This window comes from Fukomys damarensis, unplaced genomic scaffold (assembly GCF_012274545.1).
Source record: "Fukomys damarensis isolate Sample0158 unplaced genomic scaffold, DMR_v1.0_HiC HiC_scaffold_21, whole genome shotgun sequence".
In the NCBI taxonomy this organism is placed as follows: domain Eukaryota; kingdom Metazoa; phylum Chordata; class Mammalia; order Rodentia; family Bathyergidae; genus Fukomys; species Fukomys damarensis.
Genome location: NW_022900933.1, coordinates 39,461,680 through 39,483,828, shown reverse-complemented (window position 1 = coordinate 39,483,828; position 22,149 = coordinate 39,461,680). Strand labels below are relative to the sequence as shown.

General features: G+C 44.0%; 1 protein-coding gene across 7 annotated transcripts in view; it reads right to left on the bottom strand.

Moving 5' to 3' along the window:
* Window positions 1–22,149, bottom strand: part of Ppp2r5c (protein phosphatase 2 regulatory subunit B'gamma) — a 136,304-nt gene that overhangs the window by 71,777 nt on the left and 42,378 nt on the right. Inside the window, exon 1 of one of the 7 annotated variants that reach the window (XM_033766812.1) lies at window positions 11,908–12,317. The exons of 4 other annotated variants lie outside the window; for them this stretch is intronic. In XM_033766812.1, the coding sequence (XP_033622703.1) occupies window positions 11,908–12,001 (94 nt within the window). In that variant the 5' untranslated portion in view covers window positions 12,002–12,317. Of the gene's footprint in view, window positions 1–11,907; window positions 12,318–22,149 lie in introns of those variants that run through there. 2 more of the 7 variants (XM_010607215.3, XM_010607216.3) reach the window with 2 other exon arrangements.

Sequence of the window (22,149 nt, the reverse complement as noted above, 5' to 3'; positions counted from 1 at the left end):
GTAAAAAAAAAAAAAAAAAAAAAAAAAGGATCAATAACCGAAACAAAAACAAAAAAATACATGGTAAGGGACCGATACCTGGAGTAGATTAGGCCTTCCTTGTGGGAAATGTGTGATCACCACCTTAGGCCACAGCCTTGGCCTCTCTGTACTTTACCCATCTTTGATCAGTTCCCCCATTATTCTTCAAGTTTCCCATTTACTGTTCCACATTCTGTTCTCTGCTGAGGCCTCCTGTCTTACACCACCAGGAAAACCAAGGCCATGAAGCCTACCTTCCCCAACTCCCTTCCTAAATTCCCCTTCCCACTCCCAAAACTTCTAATAGCCCTCTCTGTAGAAGATGACACGCAATGCTCTGACCTCCAGCAGAGTTGGTTTAGACAGACAGTCTTGCCAGTCACATGAAAAAACAAACAGGGCTGACCACACGGCGACAATGCTCGGAACTCAGCAAAACTGGTTCATTCACCTAAATGCAACACAGAGAGGCTGGCTAATCCAGAACAGCTCCGTCTGAATGACCTATACCAGACCCCTGCATTCTTGTGCTGTCGGGTCCATGGCTCAGTGTGCACTGCAGTCAGGTTGGCAGCCGGGTACATACCCTGTGGTAAGAACTAGAAAGGTGTGGGCCGGGGATTTAGCTCAGTGGTTTGGTGGCCTGCCTTGCAAGGGCAAGGACCCAAGTTCAATCCCCGGTACCAAAAAAAAAAAAAATAAAAAAAAAAAAAAAAAAAAAAAAAAAAAAAGAAAGAACTAGAAAGGTGAACTTTTGGCTGACTCTCAAGTGCGAGTCCATGACAATGGTCTTGGAGCACTGTGTTTTAGCCTGTTGGCTGTGTGAAATCAGCATTACCATCAAAGACCAGAAAGACAACAATGCCTTGGTTTAATAACCACAATAGACCTCCACTTTTAATGTCATGCCTTCTTTTCCTTTCACTGTGGTACTGGGGACTACACCCAGGGTGCTGCACGAACCAGGCAGGTTATGTCCTACATCCCGCCTCTGTGCCTTCAAGCATGTGCACAAACACATGCACATAAATAGTGCGAACCCCTATCCTTCCCTGCACCAGCCAAAGGTATCACTTTCGGTTTCTTCTATGTCTCCATTTTGTTGTGGAACCGTAACAAGTGTATTCTCTGCCTGTCCTTCCTGGTAGTGACTACAGCGGCATGCCGCACCCCTGCTTTGCATCTTGCCTCTCTAATGGCTCTCTGCTGCTATCCTTTTATCAGTTCAGAAAGGTTGAGCCTTATTTGATCAAACCCTTTCCCAGGATTTCTCCCACTGCATGGCCACAGGGATCCCCAGTGCCTTGAATCCCTGCATCTCCCCCGAGTATATCCTGGGGCTACCAATTAGCTCCTCAAACTTCAGCTAAGCAGACTTTTGGGAGGGCTCCCCCGCGTCCCGTGCCCTGGACACTGTCAAAGACCAGCAGCCACAGCACCTGTCATATGACCAATTCTCACACAGAGTAGAGGGCCAAGCACCATGCTGGGGATTTCCAGACACTCACCTAACAAATTATGTAAATAAAGTGTGGGGGGGCCACAGGCGGACAAAATTCAACTTTGTTCTCTTTTCTGTGGTAGGCATATCCCATAAAGTTTTCCTTTCCTTTGAAATGAACTTGGTTACTAAAAGTTTTTAATCTCAATTTCAACCTCCTTTGGCTACAAAGGCCACACAGTTGCCACACTACGAATGCTGAAATACTTAAGCAGGGAACGAGGAAGGAATCATGCAGAGCTTTATTAAAATCAAGAACATGAAGTCACCAATTATTTATCATGTCATAAACATCACTTCATTGTACATATCAAGAAATATTTCTGCCTTACTACTGTTTTCCCTTAGAGAAATGGCTAAGCTAAAACAGAACCCGTTTTAGAGAAAGGGCGCCTCTCTGCTCTACCCAAGCGCTTCATACCGTGTCACCAGCAGGAGAAAAGGGTATTGAACTTGGTGCTGGAGTCTGAGAATTACTCCTGCATCTCTAGCAGCAGTAAGTTCACACTCATCACTGAATGCTGTCACCCCAGGACTAAAGTGTAGCTGGGAGTCTCATGGGATGTGCGAGACCCTTAACTGAGTGGAAGTCGAGTCACAGGGGTTATGGGGCCAGACTAAGGGACGAGGAGACAATTCAAGGCCACAACCCCCCAAGCAAAGGCCTTACCTTCATGACCCAGAATCCGCATCTCTTGTTTTTCTAGTTGATACCATGAGAGTAACTAACCTGGTTTCAGCAGCACTGTGCTCTACACCACGGTAAAAGCAGAGAGCAGAAAGAGCTGTGCACATAGATCCTGTGATAAAGAAACCTGCAAAAGCAGCTTCCCGTGCATGTCCAGAGTGGTGTGAGCCCAGAACTGAGTCAGAAAACCCAAGAGTCTGTCTGGTCTCTGCCGCCAACTCTTCTGGGACCTCAGGCAACTTGGGGAACCTCTCTACTCTGGTTTCCACAACTGCAAAAATGGGGCTAATAATACCTGCTTACTACCTCACAGGAAAGAGGGCGACGGTTAATGAACGCTTGCAAGAAGCTTTGAAGATTAGAAAGGTTCCCGGGTGCTAATGACAAACAGTAGTAGTCTGTCTGGTCTCATTTGGGAGCCACAGCCAGCGAACCGAATTGTTCCCGGTGGACTGGTCTTCCATGACTCTCACCTTAGAAGAAAAGCATCACCTGCTGACGCTTGGAACGCCAGAGGCTGTGACAGCCAGGGCTCTGAGACAGGGCTGACTGGGTAAATATTTATGTGGGCGGCAGGTCTAGTTACTATGGACGCCTGCAGTCAGGGCTATTAACTTGGCCCACAAACTCCTGCTTCCTGCTGGAGGACTCTAGTGAATGTGCTCCTTAAACTTATTTTTTTTAAACATTGAAATGTAAAATGTACAGCTTAAAATTATTTCAGGGGCTCCAAGCTTAGATTACATTTCACTTCACGGCCTTCCTCTTCTTCATAAAGACAAAGGTGAAAGGTTCAAATAAGCAAAAGGCCAAGTGCTGTTCCAAATAAGGCTGCAGGACCAAAATGGGTCTGGGAGTTAATCTGACTTCATGAACGCATGTGCACACGCACGCGTGCCATTCCAAAGGGTACTTTTCTAATCTAGGCAGGAAGGGCGGTATGTGTTCACTGAATTGGATCATGACAATGAGATGCAAAAGTTCAACATTAATACTTTGATGCACTCAACTCAGAAGTAAAACAATGCAGGGTTCAGATCCATCAACACTGCAGCATTTGAAAGAAAAAAGTCAACCCAACAAAAAGTATGGCTGCTTACAAAAGGTCAGTTTCAACACCTTAGAATACCTCATTTCCAGAGGAGATGGCCTCATGTGCAAAGTAAATGACACAAAATAAGAATGGGGTTCTTAGGGAGAGTGGGTATAGAAGAGCGGAAGCTAAACAGGAAAAAATCAGAATACAAATTAAACTTTAAAGTATAAATTTAAGTTAACCAATTGTCAAAGAATAATAAAGACAGTTTTCAGCATAATGCCATTTGTGACACTGTGTAAAGAAAAAACTACCTGAATTAGCTATATTGTTTTGAAAAATTTTTCCTGTTTCACAGACACACAAGCTTTCTCCTGGCAGGGCATTTCTGTGTTTCTTGTCCTCGGGGACATTAGACTAGAATGTCAACCTAAGGTCCTTTATTTTGATTTTCTTGAAAATAAGGACAATAATCTAATGCTTTTTTTGGAGACGGGGCCTCGCTTTGTGATGCAGGCTGGCTTCAAACTCATTGTGATCTTCCTGATTCAGCCTCCTGAGTGCTAGGGTTACAGGAGTGCCACCATGCCCGGCTACCTAATGCATTTTAAAACAGAACACACTTGGAGATTTAGGAAGTTCTGGCAAGTGAGTCACAGACCCCAGTGAGTGGCTGTGACAGTGGTGGATTCTGTACGATGCCATCTAACAACTCAGGAAGTGATGTGTGTTGCGGAGGCGGTCAGCCAGTGAGCAATATCTCACTGTTTTCATTATCTAGTAAAATATTTTTGAAAGGGTCATGGACGCTCTCTTAAGTAAAATGCGTCCCAGAACCAGGTCTGAAGAAGTGAGAGATAGAAATCCACATTTCCGGAAGCCTGGTGAGGCAGGGCCTCTGCTCTAAAGTTAGCTTGGTGAGGTTTTGCTCTGGCTGTGTCATTTTTGACACCTGCACAGTGTGTGTGGGGCATGGTGTGTGCTTGCTGTGGAGGTGTGCACTGGTGGCAGCCCCGAGGACAGTCCCAGGCAGGAGGCAGATGTCACACCTGCCTCTCCCTTCCAGATGCTGCCTACTTGGAACTTTTACACCAAATTCACCAGAGGCGCTGTGCCCCTGCAGACTCCAGCCTGGGTGAGACGGAGCAGCAGCAGAGCATCAGCTGGCTGTCCAGGTAGCTCTCAGCACAAACACTTGTAAAAGCTGTCGCTTTCTTAAACTGCTCTCCTGTTAATTTTTTACCTTAAGAAATGAAGAAACATAGGTCCAGGATTCGTCTCAGTGGTTCTGCCACCTGCCTCGTAAGCGCAAGGTCTCCAGTTTGATCCCCGGTACCAAAAAAGTAAAACAATAAAAACAAAGAAACAAAAGCTATCATATGCTTTCTGTGAATAAATAATCTCAGGCACATAGAGAAAGATCTGAAATGGCGCAGTAAACTCTAAACAACAAGTCACTGAGATGTAGGGGAAAGCAGGAGACAAGCAGGATAAGGTGCAGAGAAAGTTGAGGTGGCTGTGTCCACACAGAAGATCAATAGATTTGAAAAAGGTAAGAGGAAACTTACTAAGGCAAGAAGGGAAATTTTAGGTCAGTGGACCCTGGATGTTACCTCACAGGCCCCGAGAGACCTATTTATTAATTATCAGACTCAGCTCACTGTGGGTTTTTGTTTATTTTTGCTTTTGTTTTGTTTTGTGGAGGAAGAGAGAAAACACCAATGCTTACCAAATATTACATCACGGCCACTTCCAGCCTAAGATAGAGAGATTTCCTAGGTCATGGGTTTTGCACTTTTGTGGTGTTTATACTCTTACAAGGACGAGGAACAGAAAGAGCTTTGATTTGGTGGTTATATCCTCTTATTCTGGCCATATTAGAGAAATTTTAGAAATATCTGGTAAAATGCTAGAAATATCTCATAAAAGCAATAGGTCCATTTCATGTTAAGTAGCACCTTTATGAAAATAACTTTTAAAAGGGGGAATGGCAGTTTTACATTTTTTAAAGTATCTTTAGCATCTGACTTAACCAAAGACTGATCTGCACACCTGCTTCTGTATTCCATTTGCTGTGTGGCAATTTTGGCAGAAATATGCACGAAAAACAAACAAGAACAGCACAGGCTTAATGAGACCTGTTTAGCTGGAAAAGGTAGCTACATCAATGTCTTTCAAAAACTTTGGATATTCTTTGCTGTTACACCCCAAGTGGATGTGTCTCAGAGATCAGAGGCCACATGTCTGAAGCCACATGTATGAGTCCTTCTGTCACAGCCAGAGGTGTGCGCGGCCTTCCTGCCCTGGGCCGTGTGTTTTGTGGGCACCATTTACTGCTCGCTGGGAACACACAGGCGCACTGAGTTACATGGCTTTCCCTGGGATCTGACAGTAAGGTGAAAGCATCAGAGAGCAACATCTGCATCTGTGGTTTTTTTTTGGGGGGGTTACCCGGGATCAAACTCAGTCCCTTGTGCTTGTGAGGTGGGCGGGGGAACCACTGAGCTAAATCCCTGGCCCATGCATATAACAGCTCAGATTCCAGCATGCGAAATCACGCTACTGGGAATTAGTCACAGAGGACACTGCTAGTTTTCAAACATAAAACACATGTATGTTACGCTAAAGTTTTTCCTTAAGAGTTAAAAGTTAAGTGCCAAGTTCTTATTTTACTCTGGCTTTGACAACTGACAGAGACAGATCAGAGACCTCAAGTGCCTGGGACCACAGCCACGAAGGTGGCATGGCTCAGCTTGGTGGTGATTTGAGACAGTCTAGAGCACCAAAGACACTAACTGCCCCTAGGAGGCAAAGTGCCACATGGACTGCAAGAGGTGAGCGATGGAAGGATGGACGGGTGGGTTTCAAGATGAACAAGTATAGGAGTAACACAGCTGTGGAAAATGAGAAGGCTGTGGTTAAGCTGCCGGGCTCTGAGGTGCCATATGTGACCTGCAAAAGTTCTTCTGTGGTACCAGTAACACTTGGAGAGTCTTCAAGACACCATTTCAAGCACTTACCCTCACGACACCCCATGGAGTGGGCAGTCCTTACCATCTCCTCCTCCATGGCCTCGACTGCCCCAAGGCTTGGCCAGCCAGGGCTGGGTGGGCACTAGATTCTGGCCTGGGACTCCCAGGGCCCCTCAGCCTGACCACTCACCCAGCCTCCCAAGGGAACCGTGGTTTTATCTCTCTGTGTGCCTTACATGCAGCTTTCCCAAAAGACCGATCAAAATGCCAGTAAGCATCAATCAGAGCAAAGCCCAAACCCCACTAGGTATCGGATGGTGTGGCTACCTGTTCGGCCACCATGGGTCAGCAACCAGGGGACAAAATCAACATACATGGCCACTACTCACCACTCAGTAAACAAGTTCAAAGTGATTACATTTCTGTTGCATGTTTTTTTCCTAAACCAGAACGCTTTACAAGACATTTCCCTTAGGTATGAACATGTTTAGAAGGTGAATCAACACTGGCATAGCTCTTTCCCTAGGTTCAACAGCCACCTATGTTTGGTGTCACTGTGCAGTTATTTTCTTACTACCATCTGAGTAAGCTGCACAGCTGCTGATGTGACACTCGTGACTACTTCTGTCTGTACCCCAACAGTAAGGACAGTCGCCCACAGTCACACCACCACCCTACACCTGGAAAACCAATGCTATTCCGCTCCAGCCAGGCTCACTGTGAGCTCCACTTTCTCTCTCTGTCCCCCAATTGCTTCTATAGGGTCAATGGGTTTGGAATAAGGATCTGATCTAGATTTACTCACGGTATTTAACTGGTGTATCTTTTTAAACTAGAAGGGTTTTTGATTTATAAATAATTCAAGGACCTAAATGAAAACCAGACCTTTATTTTCTGTAATAGGTGTCCGGTGTACTTTAGCCAATGTCTTTCCAATATTACAAAGAAAGGAGTCTTTAGTGAGAGAAGCTATTTTCTCCACTGAAGCTGTCCAGGTGGGGTACACACGGTCCCCATCACAGGGGCGAGGGGGCTTGGCCCGAGAGAGGCTCAGAGTGGAGGGCGTCACCTCGGGCGACTTCTTATGAGCACGGTAGGCAGCTGAAAAGTACACAGGCAGCTATTATTTGAAATAACTTTCTTTTCAATCTACCAACACTGCCTGATGCTTGCCGTAGACATGACGCTGGATGCCTGAGGTAGCTTAAGCTCCAGTGATGTTCTCAGGATATTCTTGCTTTTGAGGAGAAGATAAGAAAGCCAGGTAAGGCCTGGCAGACCTGGACAGTGTGACTGGGGGTGTCATGCGGAACCCCTAACAAGCTCCTGCTCAGAAGGCAAAGTGCTGACTCTGTGCCCACATACAGTCTACGATACAGAAAGCAGCGAACATCAGGAGGCGTACAAAACGTGGACGCTCTACCCAGCAGAGAACAGAACTAGAGCTGAGCTGAGCTGTGCTGCCTGAGGCTCATGACAGTCTCTGTGGCCCCAAGTAAAGGTTCCACTTTCTCTTCTGGAAAAACAGAAATAATGAGCCTAGCAGCTCTAGGCAGACTGGGTGAGAGCAGGGACAGAAGGACAAGCCTTGGGCCCACACCCTAAGGGTGCTCATCAGTGGTGCTTCTCCCTCTGGGACAACCACCAACAGAGCTCTGGGGGCAGCACACCCCCCCACCCCGCCTGAGCCTCCAGGTGGGGTGGTGACCCTGGGGAGGAGACACACTGGGACTTGTACTGCTCCCCCTGCAGGGAGGAGTGCTGAGAGGAAACTAAGCGTTAGCATTCACAAAAGTTCCTCGAGCAGAGCTCTAGAATTAACAGAGAACCATTATGCTTGACATATGGGATCGGAAGCAGCACGTACCATAAACGACTGTGTCCCACAACCCTTTCCTTGACAAACAACCTTGTCTTTTCATCTTTCTCTCATTCTTCCATATAATTAACACACATCATGAAAAATTCTAGGAGGCAGCTTTTGCTGTGAGGCAAAACTCATGAGCAGGCATCATGCCCAAGTTTAAGTGCAGGACTAATTAAGAAAAACTAGTATAGACTTCACAACCCTCCTCCTGAGGGCTGTTACTCTGGTTACCTTGCACACTGGCAGGAACACAAAGAACACACTTTCACACACAGGATCACTTCCGCTAATGTGTGAATGTACTTCTGAAGTCACCTCTGGGAGAGCTGCAGGCACAGCAGGTAGACATCTAGAATGACAGCCTTTTGCTTTGGGCCATCATCTGCAGGCCCCCACTGACTCCATGTGTTCAGGTGTGTCTGGCACGGGCCGGGTGCACATGCACTGCTGCTGTCAGTGCTGGGGAAGCCTCAAGTCATGTGGAAATGAGAGCTGGGGTGGATGTCTTCACAGTTCTCTAAACTTTATCTGAAAAGTGAAGCTCAACCAACTGGCAACTCAGCAAGTATTTGTGAGAAAACAAAGGCTCCCATGATTACATCTCCGTATCCCAAGAAAAACGGGTTTCCCAGCAGGCTTTCAAACACTTACCAAGAGGGGAAGTGGACGGGTGACTAGAACAAGGTGAGAGCAGCTAAATGGAAGAGGTTCCAGGCTGCATGGTTCCTCTCTGGCCCTTAACATCTTCCTTCCTGAGGCAGCTGTCTCTGCCTTAAGTGCAGTGTCCAAAATGGGCGGGTGTGAGCTCCAGGGTGGGAGGAGGCCTGGCCACCTACACCAGGGCAGAGGCAGCGCTGGAAGCCTCAGGAAACTGCTCAACATGTCAAGGATTTGCCTAGAATGGGGTCAGTAACCCATGGCTCCACCTGTTTCTGTAAATAAAACTTTACTGGACCACAGATATGCCCATTCATTTACTATCTATGGCTACTCTGGCTTACAAGACAAAAATATTTACAATCCAGCCCTTTTCCAAAAGTTTGCCAATTCATCTAGAACCATGCTATCCAGTACAGGAACCACTAAACACGTGTCTCCATTTAAGGTTAAAATAACTAAGACCAAAAATTCAGTCTCCTAGCTGCACACTCTAAGTGCTCACCAACAGTCACGTGTGGCCAGTGGTGAAGGCAGCAGGCAGCACAGAGAACATCCCCACCATTGCAGACAGTGAGTGCTCTTGGACAGAGCTGGAAATATAGGATTGAAGTCACCAAGCTAAATTTATAGCCATCAGGTTCCTGGTCACCCTCTCTTCTTCCACAGACAGGAAGGCCTGCACTAAGTTAAAATAGATCCCTTTTACCCTTCAACTTTTCAGGATATGCCAATCACCATGCTAATCACAAGCTCACAACTACTTGGTAGGCAGTAACTATCTTGTGGTTTCAAGAGGGACCACAAGTCACTGTCCCCAGCCCCTGCCCCAGGGACTGTGAACTCTGAAGGCCGGGGCACAGAACAGGCTTGTTTCCTTGCTCTCCTTCCAGGTTAGAATCCTGCCCAGCACATAGTGCTGCTCAACAAATATAGTATCTGTATTGTAAAACCAAAAGAAATGAACCCTGGTGCCAAGCTTTCGTGCAAAAAGAGGCCACCGAACCAAACAGATGATGGGGCAATAGGGGAATCTTACTGCAAAATGTTCTATAGTCACAGTTTCTGTTTTAAAATGAGCTAAGGAAAAAAAAAAAAGATTCCAAACAAAACAAAGCGAAACCAAGAGTCTGGATGTGGATTACACTTAAGGGCTCTGTGATCTTGGGGAGTTGCATTCCCTTCTGAGTGCTGGACCCCTCTTCCGGGCCAAGCCCTCTGTCCCTCTCCTTCCCAGCTCTCTCCAGAGCCCCTGCCAGTGAGGCTTCTTCCTCTGTCCCTCCCTGCTGGCTTTCCCACTGAACCAGCTGAACCTTTGGGGCAGGGGCTGCATCTTACTTTTAAAGGCCCTCAGCTCTTGGCATACAGACGCTACTAACTGCAAGTTAAATCTAAGAGCACAATAAATAAAACACATTTTGCTAAGCCTCACACTTATGTGCTTGCTCCAAGAAGTCCTTATAAGTAAACTTTTTTGGACTTTGGAAATTAGAAATTATCCACACTGTTTGAAGTAGAAGTTAGTCCTAAAGGTTAATACCTTCTTACAAACTCAAGTCAGGTTAATACACTTTACTATATTTCCTTTTACAATTACACAGTGAAAAATCCAACAGGGAAAAGCCAACAGGGACAAAAATCCAACCTGGCATAAAAGGTCTTGGGATTCACAAGTTATGTATCTGATATAAAAATCAAATGATTCTATTTCAGGATAACTTATAATTAAAAGAATACATTAGCTGCCTAATAAAGACCAGTAGACTTACAAACCCAAAAGGGCTGCTTTTTATAAGGCCCCTTACCTGTACACAAATTTACATTTTATACAAAACCAGATTATTTTACTGTCCACTAGTTAGTGTTTGACAATTAATGAAATCCAAATAGTTCCCACTAGGGTCCTGAAGCTAAACACCTAATACTATCTGTAGTCAGCCTTCCTGGGTGCACAACCAAACAATAAAGTCATGGCCTGCCCTACAATTTTGTCATTGTGGATGTTGACTTCTGCCTGCCTTGTCCAAGGGATTTGAGAGAGAAAAAAGGCATGAGTTTCCTCCCAACAGATTGGGTACTTGTGTGCTTCTACTTCCTGGGTACACACCTAGGCTCTGGAAAACCTTTTCCGGCATTTTAGTCACAGGGGTTATTAGTCACCTAGAGGTCCTGCGCCCCCCGCCCTGCCTTGCCATGGGCCCATACAGCAGACTGTACAGGGAAAAACATCCTGACGCAGCACAAGTTGTGATTATGATACATTTTTAAGTGATCTGATGAAGATTAGCACCCATTTTCTCTTTTACCCAATAATGAACAAAAATTTACATAACAAATATCTTAAAATACCAACCCCAAAGAAGTATATATTATCTTGATAGCTACAGTTCAATGTAACTAATAGTAAGTGTTTCACAGTTCAATTTTAAACCTCAAATTCATATAAAGTGTGAGAGGCAAACTTATTATTAAATGATCTGTATACACACTGAAAACTTCTTGCCATTTAAAATTTTAATGCCAAACAACACACAGAGCCTATGTCAATGCAAAATATTCCTTAATACTCTATGAAAATACTAACATTTAAAAAGTATGACCCCGATAGATTGCAGTGTTTCAAGGCATGAGCACATTTCTCTTTCCTTTGGCAAGATGGAAAAACCTTGTAAAGGAAGTTCTTTTCTAATCAGTTCTGCATTATTTTCTGACTGAGATTCATTTTTAATTCAGAGACATGTCCCCGGCAAAACCTTTGCAGTATTAAGCAACACGATGTAACAGAAACTCAGCGTGCAGATAACTTGGCCAGGCTCCGCTGGCCCGCCTCTCCTTCCTACCCCCACCCAATACCTTCCCCAAGCAGTGACTTCACATCCTTTGACATCAGCACAGTTCCAAAAGGGGGATGGGAGAGCGAGCAGAAAGCAGAAAAACCAGCTTTGAACTATGCATGCAAGGCCTCTCTCAAGCCTCAAATTCTGTAAGTAGTTTGTAAAATGCCTGCCGACTGGCAGTGACACTCCCCACCTGCTCTGGTTACGCCTGCGGCGGAGCGGAGTGAACTGTGCGGAAGGGACTTCCTGCTTTTCCTATCTGAAGCACAATAGACATTTATTAGCTGCCCATGGAAGGCTCGGGTCCGGGGAACACACAATAACTCACCTCGAATATGGAGCAGGGCCACGGGCTGGAAAGGCCCATTGGAGTTGGCCGCATCCACCACCATCCCGCTGCCCGCCTTGTTACATGTCAACATCTAGACTCCAGCGGGAAAGGCAGTGTACCCCTTAAGGCAAGAAACCAGCCTCCATTTTAGTTTAAAAAAAAGACAAACTGAAGCTCTCTGCAGCTGGAGGGAACTGGCTGGCTTGTGATGTCAGCGGGCACGGAGCTCCCTGATTGGCCGGAAGCTGCAACTTAAAATGACACTGAAAAAAACTGCAAACGGAAAGAGCGTTCTGTTTGGCTGTCAGTGTGCATTAAAAACCTGGGCATTTTCGGGCTTTCTGCAGGTTTCATTCCTCAGTAACTCTGTGGCAAAGATCCCATCTCTCAGGGGACAGAGATGGAAGCCACAGGCCCCCTGCTGCACTAAACCGATGCCTCAGAACTTAAAAAAAAAAAAAAAAAAAAAAAAAAAAAAAAAAAAAAAAAAAAAAAAAAAAAAAAAAAAAAAAAAAAAAAAAAAAAAAAAAAAAAAAAAAAAAAAAAAAAAAAAAAAAAAAAAAAAAAAAAAAAAAAAAAAAAAAAAAAAAAAAAAAAAAAAAAAAAAAAAAAAAAAAAAAAAAAAAAAAAAAAAAAAAAAAAAAAAAAAAAAAAAAAAAAAAAAAAAAAAAAAAAAAAAAAAGAGGAAAAGAAAAAAATGTATACTTAGGATCTTCATGAATCTTAGATTTTAGCATTTCCTGGGCTGGTACCCCAAGTTCAGTGACAGATGCCCACTCGTCAACCTTCTACCTTCTAGGTCTACTTCGTTTCACATCTGCACCACATGTAGCATTCTTGCAACCCATATTTGTATGTATTTTAATTTTATTTATTTATTTTTGGTACCAGGGATCGAACTCGGGTCCTTGTGCTTGCAAAGTAGGCGGTGGAACCACTGAGCTAAATCCCTGGCCTTGTGTGTATTTTTAAAAGCAAATGGCTATTTAAATATTACACAATTCTCATTCATTAGTCTGGACTTCTGCTCAACTTCCACTCTCAGTAGTGCAAATTAATGTGTTTAGAATCCTCAAACATTTTTTTCCTTGAGACCTAGGTTTTCTGGAAAAAATAAATAATAAATTACATGGAAAATGAAGGCTGCTTTACAGTCAGCAGCTAGAAAGTGCTACAGACGATTTATACCACATGGCCTTTGAAGTGCAAAAGGGATGAAGTGAAAAGCAGCAGGTACTTCCGTGAACCTAAGATATCAGTATGCTAGGTACTTAAAGTTTTAAATACTTTGTTTAAACGTAATGTATCTCACCTATTTTTTATTACGCTATTATTAAAAGTTACTACTCACTGGAGTGTGAGGCAGAAGGACAGCAAGTTCCAGGATGGCCTGGGCAAGTTAGCAAAGCTTTGTCTCTATAAAAAAATGACAAAAGGCTGCAGATGTAGCTCAGTAGTACAGTGCCTATCTAGCACACATGCAGCCGCAGGCTCAACTTCCTGCATCACAGCATGAATAAAGTAAAAGCTACTATTTAGATCTTAGTTTTCCTTTTTTTTTTGGTACCCGGGATGGAACTTGGGCCCTTGGACTTCTGAGGCAGGTGGCAGAACCACTGAGCTAAATCCCTGGCCCCTAGGTCCTACATTTCTATCTTCAGAAAAGGTTAATGTAAAAAGCTATTCCAAGGAGAAGGGCTTCAGATCTGGAGAACTGGAAGAGTGGCAGTGAGAAGATTACCTCCAAAAGGAAACATTACTACTAGCTCCAAAGAAAACAAGTAAAGACAAGAAAACTATCGGGCAGAGCTGGAAACAGTTCTTCATACAGAGTTTCCTTGCACGGTGGCTCCTTCATCATTTCTCACCCATGCCCCGCCTGTCTGGTGTGTGTGTAGCGACACGGAGGCCCCCAGTGGGAGAGCACCCGACACGACACAGGCCATGTGGATGCTCGAGTGCTGCGGGCCTCACACCTGCCAGTGCAGCTCCCTGAGGAGGAGAGTAGTTAAACACAAAGGGCCTGAGCAACAAATCAGGTGACAGACTCCAGCTTCCCACTTGTATCGAAGATGTCTGTTAGGAGGGGACACAGCCCCCAGCCAATGCCACCAAACAGTGCTGAGGGTGGTGCAGGCTCTCAATTCCGGTGAGGCCAGATGAGCTCAGATTCCACCGGCCAGGCTGCAGGGCTCCAAGGGTCACCTTGCTTGCTTTGAGCTTTACAGAGGGAGAGACTGCCCACTGCTCACTTCATACTTCATGTGAGGTGAGATGGACAGATGCACCTGTCCTAGGGCGGTGCTCACAAGCTGGAATACACAAACAGGGAGAGGCTCCTAGAGCTTTAAATAAAACATACAGATTAGAAGGCAAAGAAAAAGTGAAGTCACTTTTTGATGTTTTTCCAAATGATCTCAGATCAAAGGATCTCAACTTTATTAGTGATTTCCCCCATGAAACCCTATGCATATAAAGTAGTTCTTTAAAGAACTCTTAAGACTGTGATCTGGAGATCACACTGATAAGATATATGTTAAAATTAAAATAAATGAGAAAGAAAGATGAACAAATAAATAGAAGGTATATTGCCGAACTGAAAGCAAATGTCCTGTAAACTTGCTGTTATTGTTTCCCTAAAATACTTTATACATTTAAAGTAGTGCCTATTAAAATTCAGGTGAGCCTCATTTTTCTAGGTAATTGACTACATCATTCTAAATTTCACCTGGAAAAATAAAAAAAAAGACTGAGGGCCAGGGATTTGGCTCATTGGTTCCACTGCCTGCCTTGCAAGTGCAAGGTCCCGAGTTAGATCCCTGGTACCAAAAACAAAAACAAAAAACAAGACTGAGAATACATTTAGTGAGAAAGCGAAGTTCTACCATAAAACTGTATGAACCAATGACAGTGTTGCTGAGCATAAGAGGCAGAGCAAGGGAACAGAAGCCACAGCTCCTGTACCAACATTCACTTCCACACAAATGTGACTCATGATAAAGAATGAATCTCAGAGACACTGCAGTAGGAAGACTTGATGAACAAAACCTCAGACGCACATGAACTAGTGCAAAGAATCAACAACTGGGACCTCATCTTGCTAAAAAGCTTCTGCACACCAAGAGAAACCACCAACAGAGTGAAGAGACAACCCAGAGTGGGAAACAGTTTTACCAGCTGTTCCTCAGACAAAGGCCTACTATCTAGAATATATAAAGAACTTAAAAAAAATCAGACCCCCCCCAAATTTAATCCAAAAATGGGCATCTGAAATGAACAAATATTTCTCAGACTAAGAAGTAGAAATAACAAATATACGTGAAAAAATGTTCAACATCACTGGTCATTTGAGAGATGCAGATGAAAACAATGCTGAGATTCCATCTCACCCCAGAAAGGATGGCTGTTATCAAGAATTCAACTAATAACAAATGCTGGTGGGGCTGTGGGGAAAAAGGAGCCCTTCTCCATTGTTGGTGGGAGTGCAGACTGATGCAAGCACTGCGGAAATGAGTGTGAGGTTCCTCAAAGAACTAGGATCAGAGGTCCTATTTGACCCACCTATTCACCTGCTGGGTGTCTTCCCAAAATAATGAAAAGAATCACATCACAGCCCAATTGCCCATCAACTGGTGACTTGATAAAGATGTGTTTTTACACACACAATGGAGTACTACTCAGCCATAAAGAATGGGAAACGAGATATTTATAGCTAAATGGATGCACACAGAGGCCGTACTCTTCTTCATCTTTTTGTTGTTGTTGTTCTGGGGCTTGAACTCGGGATCTTGCACTTTGTTGAGGCAGGTGGCAGAACCACTGAGCTAAATCCCCAGCCCTGTAAGGCCATACTTTTAAGTGAAATAAATAGGACACACATGTGTAAATACTGAATAGTTTCTCTGGTGTGAAAAACTGAAAGTGTAAATGAGGACCAAAATGTTTAACAGATGAAGTGAAACAGGAAGAAAGGTCCAAAGGGAAAGGGGTAGGGGCAAGGAAAAAATGTGAGAAAAGGGAAAAATAGAAACCAAGTCTGTGTAAATAGGGAGGGGTGGAGGGGTTGAAGGGTGGACAGGAGAACAGGGAAAAAAAATAACAAGATACATCATGTGAAGGTTCAAGTTCCAAGGATGAATGTCATCATATTGTATATCTGAAATGTGCCAATAAACATAATGAATATTAATAAAAAGAAAAAAAAAAGAATCTCAGTGGAAAAGCTGAAGAAGGAGATAATGGCCAGGTCTTGGGGTAGACAACTGTAACTTACAGGTGTGGGGGGCAAGTGAAGTCTTTTTACCTCACACTAAAATAAAACTGGAGATGTATTAAATAGATAAATAAGAAACACAGCACAACCAATCCCCTAAGTCCCCTCAGCCTTTAGAGGAAAAGGTAAGTGAGTATCAATTCTCAAGCTAGAAAAGGACAATGAAAGACACCAAACTCCTAAGGGATACTGCTCACATTAAAAAAAATCACAAATTTCTGTATGTTCCCTCCAAAAACCAAAGAAAATGTAAATGCTATAAACACAAGGGCTGGAGATTTAGCTCAGTGGTTCTGTTGCCTGCTTCGCAAGCACAAGGTCCCGAGTTCAATCCCCAGTACCAAAAAACAAAACAAAACAGATATATAAACACAAGACCTTAACGTTACTGTAACTAGAAAAACATTAAGGTCTTGGTTTCTAAATGATCCAGTTCACAAAAGAACTGAAAACAATTAATAACTATGTGAAAAAGTGTTTTCCACCAGTCAGATCAACAGTATTTCTTAGGTGATAATCAACACTGCCAAAAGTGTGAGGGAGCCCTGTCTGGTCCTTCAGTCATTGGGCAGATTCTGTGCCTAAGTCATCTTACTTCTTGGAATCCATTATGGAAATGTAACAGTAATAAGGGAGCATCACTTTTGAAAAATGTTTACTGTATTGCAGGCACGTGTAGTCCCAGCTATTCAAGAGGCTGAGGCAGGAGGATCTCAAGTTCGAGGCCAGGCTGGGGAACTCAGAGACACTGTCTGACAATAAAAAGGGCTGGGAGTTGTGCTCCAGTTGTAGAGTAACCCTGGGTTTGATTCCAGCACCACAAACACGCACCCCACAAGCAAAAAAACCCAATTTAAATTGCGCTAAAATACAACATATAAAATCTACCATCCTAACCATTTTTAAGCATGCAGTTCAGTGGCAGTAATTACATTCATATCCCTGCTTTTAATTCTTTTTGGGCATATACCCATTAATAGAATTGCTGGATCTTATGATAATTCCATTTTCAACTTTTTAAAGAACAGCCATAAAGTTTAACAGTGGTTGTCCCATTTTACATTCCTCTCAACAGTGCAGAGTTCCAATTTCTCCACACCCCCAACAGCACTTCCTACTTCCTATTTTCTATAGTAGCCTTCCTAATGAATGTGAACTGCTTCACTTTAATTTTGATTTGTATTTCCCTAGTGATTAGCATTGTTTCTTTGCATGGGCTTACTGGCTGTGTGTGTGTGTGTGTGTGTGTGTGTGTGTGTGTGTATTTTTTTTTTTTTTTTGGTACCGGTGATCGAACTCAGATTCTTGTGCTTACAAGGCAGACAGGTGGTGGAACCATTGAGCTAAATCCCCAGCCCTGTTTATATTCTTTGCAGAAATGTCTAAGTAATTTAGTCACTTTTTAATTAGGTTTTTGTTATTGCTGAATTTGTTATTGTTGCAGTTTTTTTTAATATAGCCTGGATATTAATCCTTTATTAGATACAAGATGTGTAAAAATGTATTCCATTCTGTGACTTCATTTTGTTGACTGTGGCCTTTCAGGAAACAAGTTTTTGTATTTTCACTTAGTCCAATTTATCTTATTTTTGTTGCCTGTGCCTGTGCCATATCTGATGTCACAAAGTTTATCCTTCTTTATTTTAAGAGGTTTTTTGGTTTTACTTTTTTTGGTACTGTGTAGTGAACCTAGGGCCTTCATCCTACATCCCACCCCTTTTTAAACTTCTAAATTTTTAATATTTTTCTCAATCCTTCTAGATCTACCTACTCACACTTACTTTAAGGCAAGATCTTGCCATGTAGTTCAGACTGGCCTGTTAACTCACTTTGTGACCCAGGGTGTCCTTGAACTCATAGACATCCTCCTGCCTCAGCCTCCTGAGTACTGAGATTACAGGTGTATGCCACCATGCCCAACAAAAATAATTTTTTCTTTGAGGCAGGGTCTTGCTAAGTTACCCAGGCTGGGCTTGAACACAGTGCTGGTATTCTGGGATTGCAGGCATGTACCACCATGCTCAGCCAGTTTTTGGTACCAGGGATCAAACTTAGGACCCTGCTCTTGCAAAACAGGAAGCGGAACCACTGAGCTAAATCCCTGGCCCTAGTTTTAATTCTTGTTTGTTTTTTGTTTTTTGTTTGTTTTTTTGAGACAGGGTCTCACTATGTAGTTGAGACTGACCTGGAACTCACTATGTAGCCCAGGCTGGTCTCAAACTCACAGCGATCCTCCTGCCTCAGCCTCCCGAGTACTGGGCCCTAGTTTTAATTCTTAATGTTTACAAATTTGATCTATTTCAAGCCAATTGTTGTATATAATGTAAGGGTCCAGCTTCACTCCTTTTCACATGGATACTGTTTGCAGATCCACCTTACAGCACACACAGGACTTTCCTTCTGGACTCTCCCTCCTGCCCCACTGGTCTGCGAGGATGATATCTCCATCATGCTCTAAGCGGTCAGAGTCCAACATTACACTCCTCTTGATCACTGCAGCTTTGTTGTAAAATTTATTTTATTTTATTTTTTGAGACAGGCTCTCACTATGTAGCCCAGGCTGGTCTTGAACTCACAGTGATCCTCCTGCCTCAGCCTCACAAGTGCTGGGATTACAGGCATGTACTACCATGCCCAGCCTGTTGTAAAATAAAAAACCAAAATATGTGAGTTCTCCACTTCTGTTCTCCCTGGTGGTGGTGGGGTGCTTGGGACTCCTATGAATTTTAGAATGGATTTCCCCCCACATACACTGGAGAACCAACTTGGAACCTTGAGCTTGAAAGGCAGGCACGTGGGTGCTAAATCCACAACCCTGGAATTTTCTATTTCTGGAAAAAAATCACTGGCATTTGTATTGCAGTGAATCTGCAGGTCACTTGGGAGGTACTGACATCTTCACAACATTAAGTCTTCCAAAATCTATGAATGCAGAAGTCTTTCTGTTTGCTGGTGTCTTTCTTAATTTCTCTGAGGAGCACTCTGTAGTCCATTCCTAAGTATTTTATTTTTTTAGAATATCACATTTTATTTATGGTTCTAAAATATTTAAAGTTTTAAAAACCACCTTAATGTCAAAGGGGCTTAACCCTTCATCCAAAATGGAAAGGTAAGTGAAAAAGGCAATATAGAATTTTTCAGAAAGGTTATCAGAAAAAGAATCAATCCCAAACTATCAACTAGAGTCACTGCTGAGTGGCATGGTTGCAGGTGAGTTTTCTTTTAGAAATATCCTTACATTTTTCAACACTTCCAAAATAGCATGTTTCTTTCACAAGACTTAAAAGTAACATTTTTTTTTTAAAAGGAGTATAGATTGATTCAATTACAGCAGGAAGAATCCCTTAACAAATGCTGCTTCATAGGTAAAAGCTAAGAACAGGGAAAGGGCCGTGATGGGAATCAGGCTTACTGTGGTGGGTAAATAAGATCATGTTTGTAAAAACACAAACAGAAATTAGTGGAAATCAGGAGTTTAGAATTTAGGATGTGCATGCCCTGTGTCAGAGTCAGTTATGAACTGCTAAAACATTCCTGGTGTACTGACCACCTACACCTGGAGTCCCCACGACCCTCCTGGCAATCTGGGTTCAGCTGGTCTCTAGAGCAGGGACTTCTGCCCCATGAAACACAGGAGTCCACTAAACGGAGCACCAACCAGCAGGGCATGAACAGGGTGGAGCACACTGCATCTCGGACATCACTGCTGTCCATTAACCTCTTCTGGAGAGCAGGGATGAAAGACATCCAGGTAAGACCCTCCACCAGGCTGAGCCCTCTAGGCAGCCTTCTTTCTGCCTCCTTGCTGGGCTCAGCGAGAGTGCAGACCTGAGCTCCTACTGTGCCTGGCACTAGGAGGTGCTCTGTCAACATGCAGCAAACAAGTGAATGAAGGAACCATGTGTCAACATTCAATCTGATATTTTTGTTTTGAGATAGGGTCTTGCTATGTAGTTCAGGCTGGTCTTGAACTCACTGTATAACCCAGGCTGGCCTTGAACTCACAGCGATCCTCCTGCCTCAGCCTCCAGAGTGCTGAGATTACAGGTGTGCATCACCATGCCCAACAACCTGATCTAAAACCCACTGTAAAACCATGCCTTCTGTCTTCTTCCCTGGAAGGTGTGACTCAGAGGGATGTGCCACAGAAGCATCTAGAGAGCAGCGTTTCCCACGCTCTCATGCACACCCCGTCTGTGCCCCCCACCTCTGCAGCCGTCTCAGTGATGTCTTCCACAGGAAAGCACAGCAGGCTCACCTGCGCCTCTCCGTGCACCCTCCCAGCAAGCACCGGGAGGACAGAGCTATACCCAGGAAGGAATTACCCTTTCCTCTGGTTCCTCCATCACTGTTTTCTTCTTTACTTGAAAGCAAACTGCCCGTAAATACATTCCACTAATTGTATTTAGAGGTAGCATTACTGAATAAAATTTTCAAAATTCATTTCTAAATTAAACTAAACATTTTATCTTCCCCAAGTTCATAGGTATATTAAAATATGCTTCTATTTTAGTAAAGAAGCTTAACAGCAATTAACAGAAAGCTGGTTCTGTGAACTTAAGAGATGTGTGGCACTAGACCCAGTGTTCTGACTTCAGGCTGGCCGGCCCTGTTTTTCAAAAACACCGGAAACTACGTGAGTCTACGTGATGTGTTCTGTTGAGTAAGAAATCTAACCTTAAAAACTGGCTTCACTTGTGGTTTAAAATAGACTTTTTCCTTAGACAGATCAAAGGTACCTAACATTCAGCTATGTGCAAAGACTGCCAGAGAATGTCTGCTTGCCAACAACAAGGACAAAGGGACAGGGCTTGGTGGCCCTGTTGGCTTGAGTGGGTCCTGCGAGTGATTAAAAAGCAACAGTGAAGCTGATCCATGGGAGCTCCACACAGGCTGGTGGAGTAGATGGGAGCTCCGCACAGGCTGGTGGAGTAGTAGCTCAGGACCAGAACCTTCCCTGGTCCTGGGCTGGGCCTGGACTCACTTACACGTGCCGCAGCTGGCACTGGATGGCAATGTGAGTGTCCTGAATGTGTGTCCTGCCCCTGGCTTCAGAGAACGGAGGGCATCCACACAAAGTATTTAAGTCCACATGCATCCAGGAGCTTCCATACCAACTGTTTGGTTTAATCTGCCCATGCTCTTACCAACCCTATGGCAGGTCACCTGGCAATAAACCTTTTTTTTTTTGGTACTGGGGATCGAACTCAGGTCCTTGTATTTTTGAGGCAGGTGGTGGAACCACTGAGCTAAATCCCTGGCCCAATAAACCTCATTTTTGAAGACACCGAGGTGGTGAGGTGACACACTAGACATCTCTGGAGACTGACAGGGCTGGGACCAGACAGGCAGAGATCCCGGAGGTTATTCATTCTTCTAGCAAACATAGTGTATGTCTCAACCCTTGGCAGGTGACAGGATGGGACACACACAGCAGCCTACCCTCTGTGACTTCAGCCAATGGTGTGCGTGCCGAGTGGCGTGACGTGTCTGTGTGCTCTGCAGCCCACGTGCCCACACCCAATGAGGGATGGAAAGATACGAAAAATGTGCTAAGTCTGTGCAATGGGCTTGGCAGGTATTTACAACAAAGTCGTGCTCTGGCACATGCTGAGACGTGGGCGGGCCTCGAGAACGCCCCGTAAGTGAACTGAGCTGGATGGAGAGGGCAAATGCTGTAGGACTCCACTTCTTGAGATCCGTGGTGTTGTGAAACTCTTGTAGGCATGTCCCATCTGTGGTCCACAGGCTGCCTGTTTTTGGTTTTGTTTTGGTTACATAATAGCAAATAAAGAAAAGGGAAGTTTTGAGCAAAGTGTGGCAGCTGAGGCAGGAGGATCTTGAGTTTGAGCCCAGCCCAGGCAGACAAGGAATTCAGCAAGACTCTGTCTTAAAGTAAAAAGAACTACTGAATGTACCTCAGTGTGAAGGCCCTGGGCTGGTCCCCTAGTTCTGCAAAAAAAAAA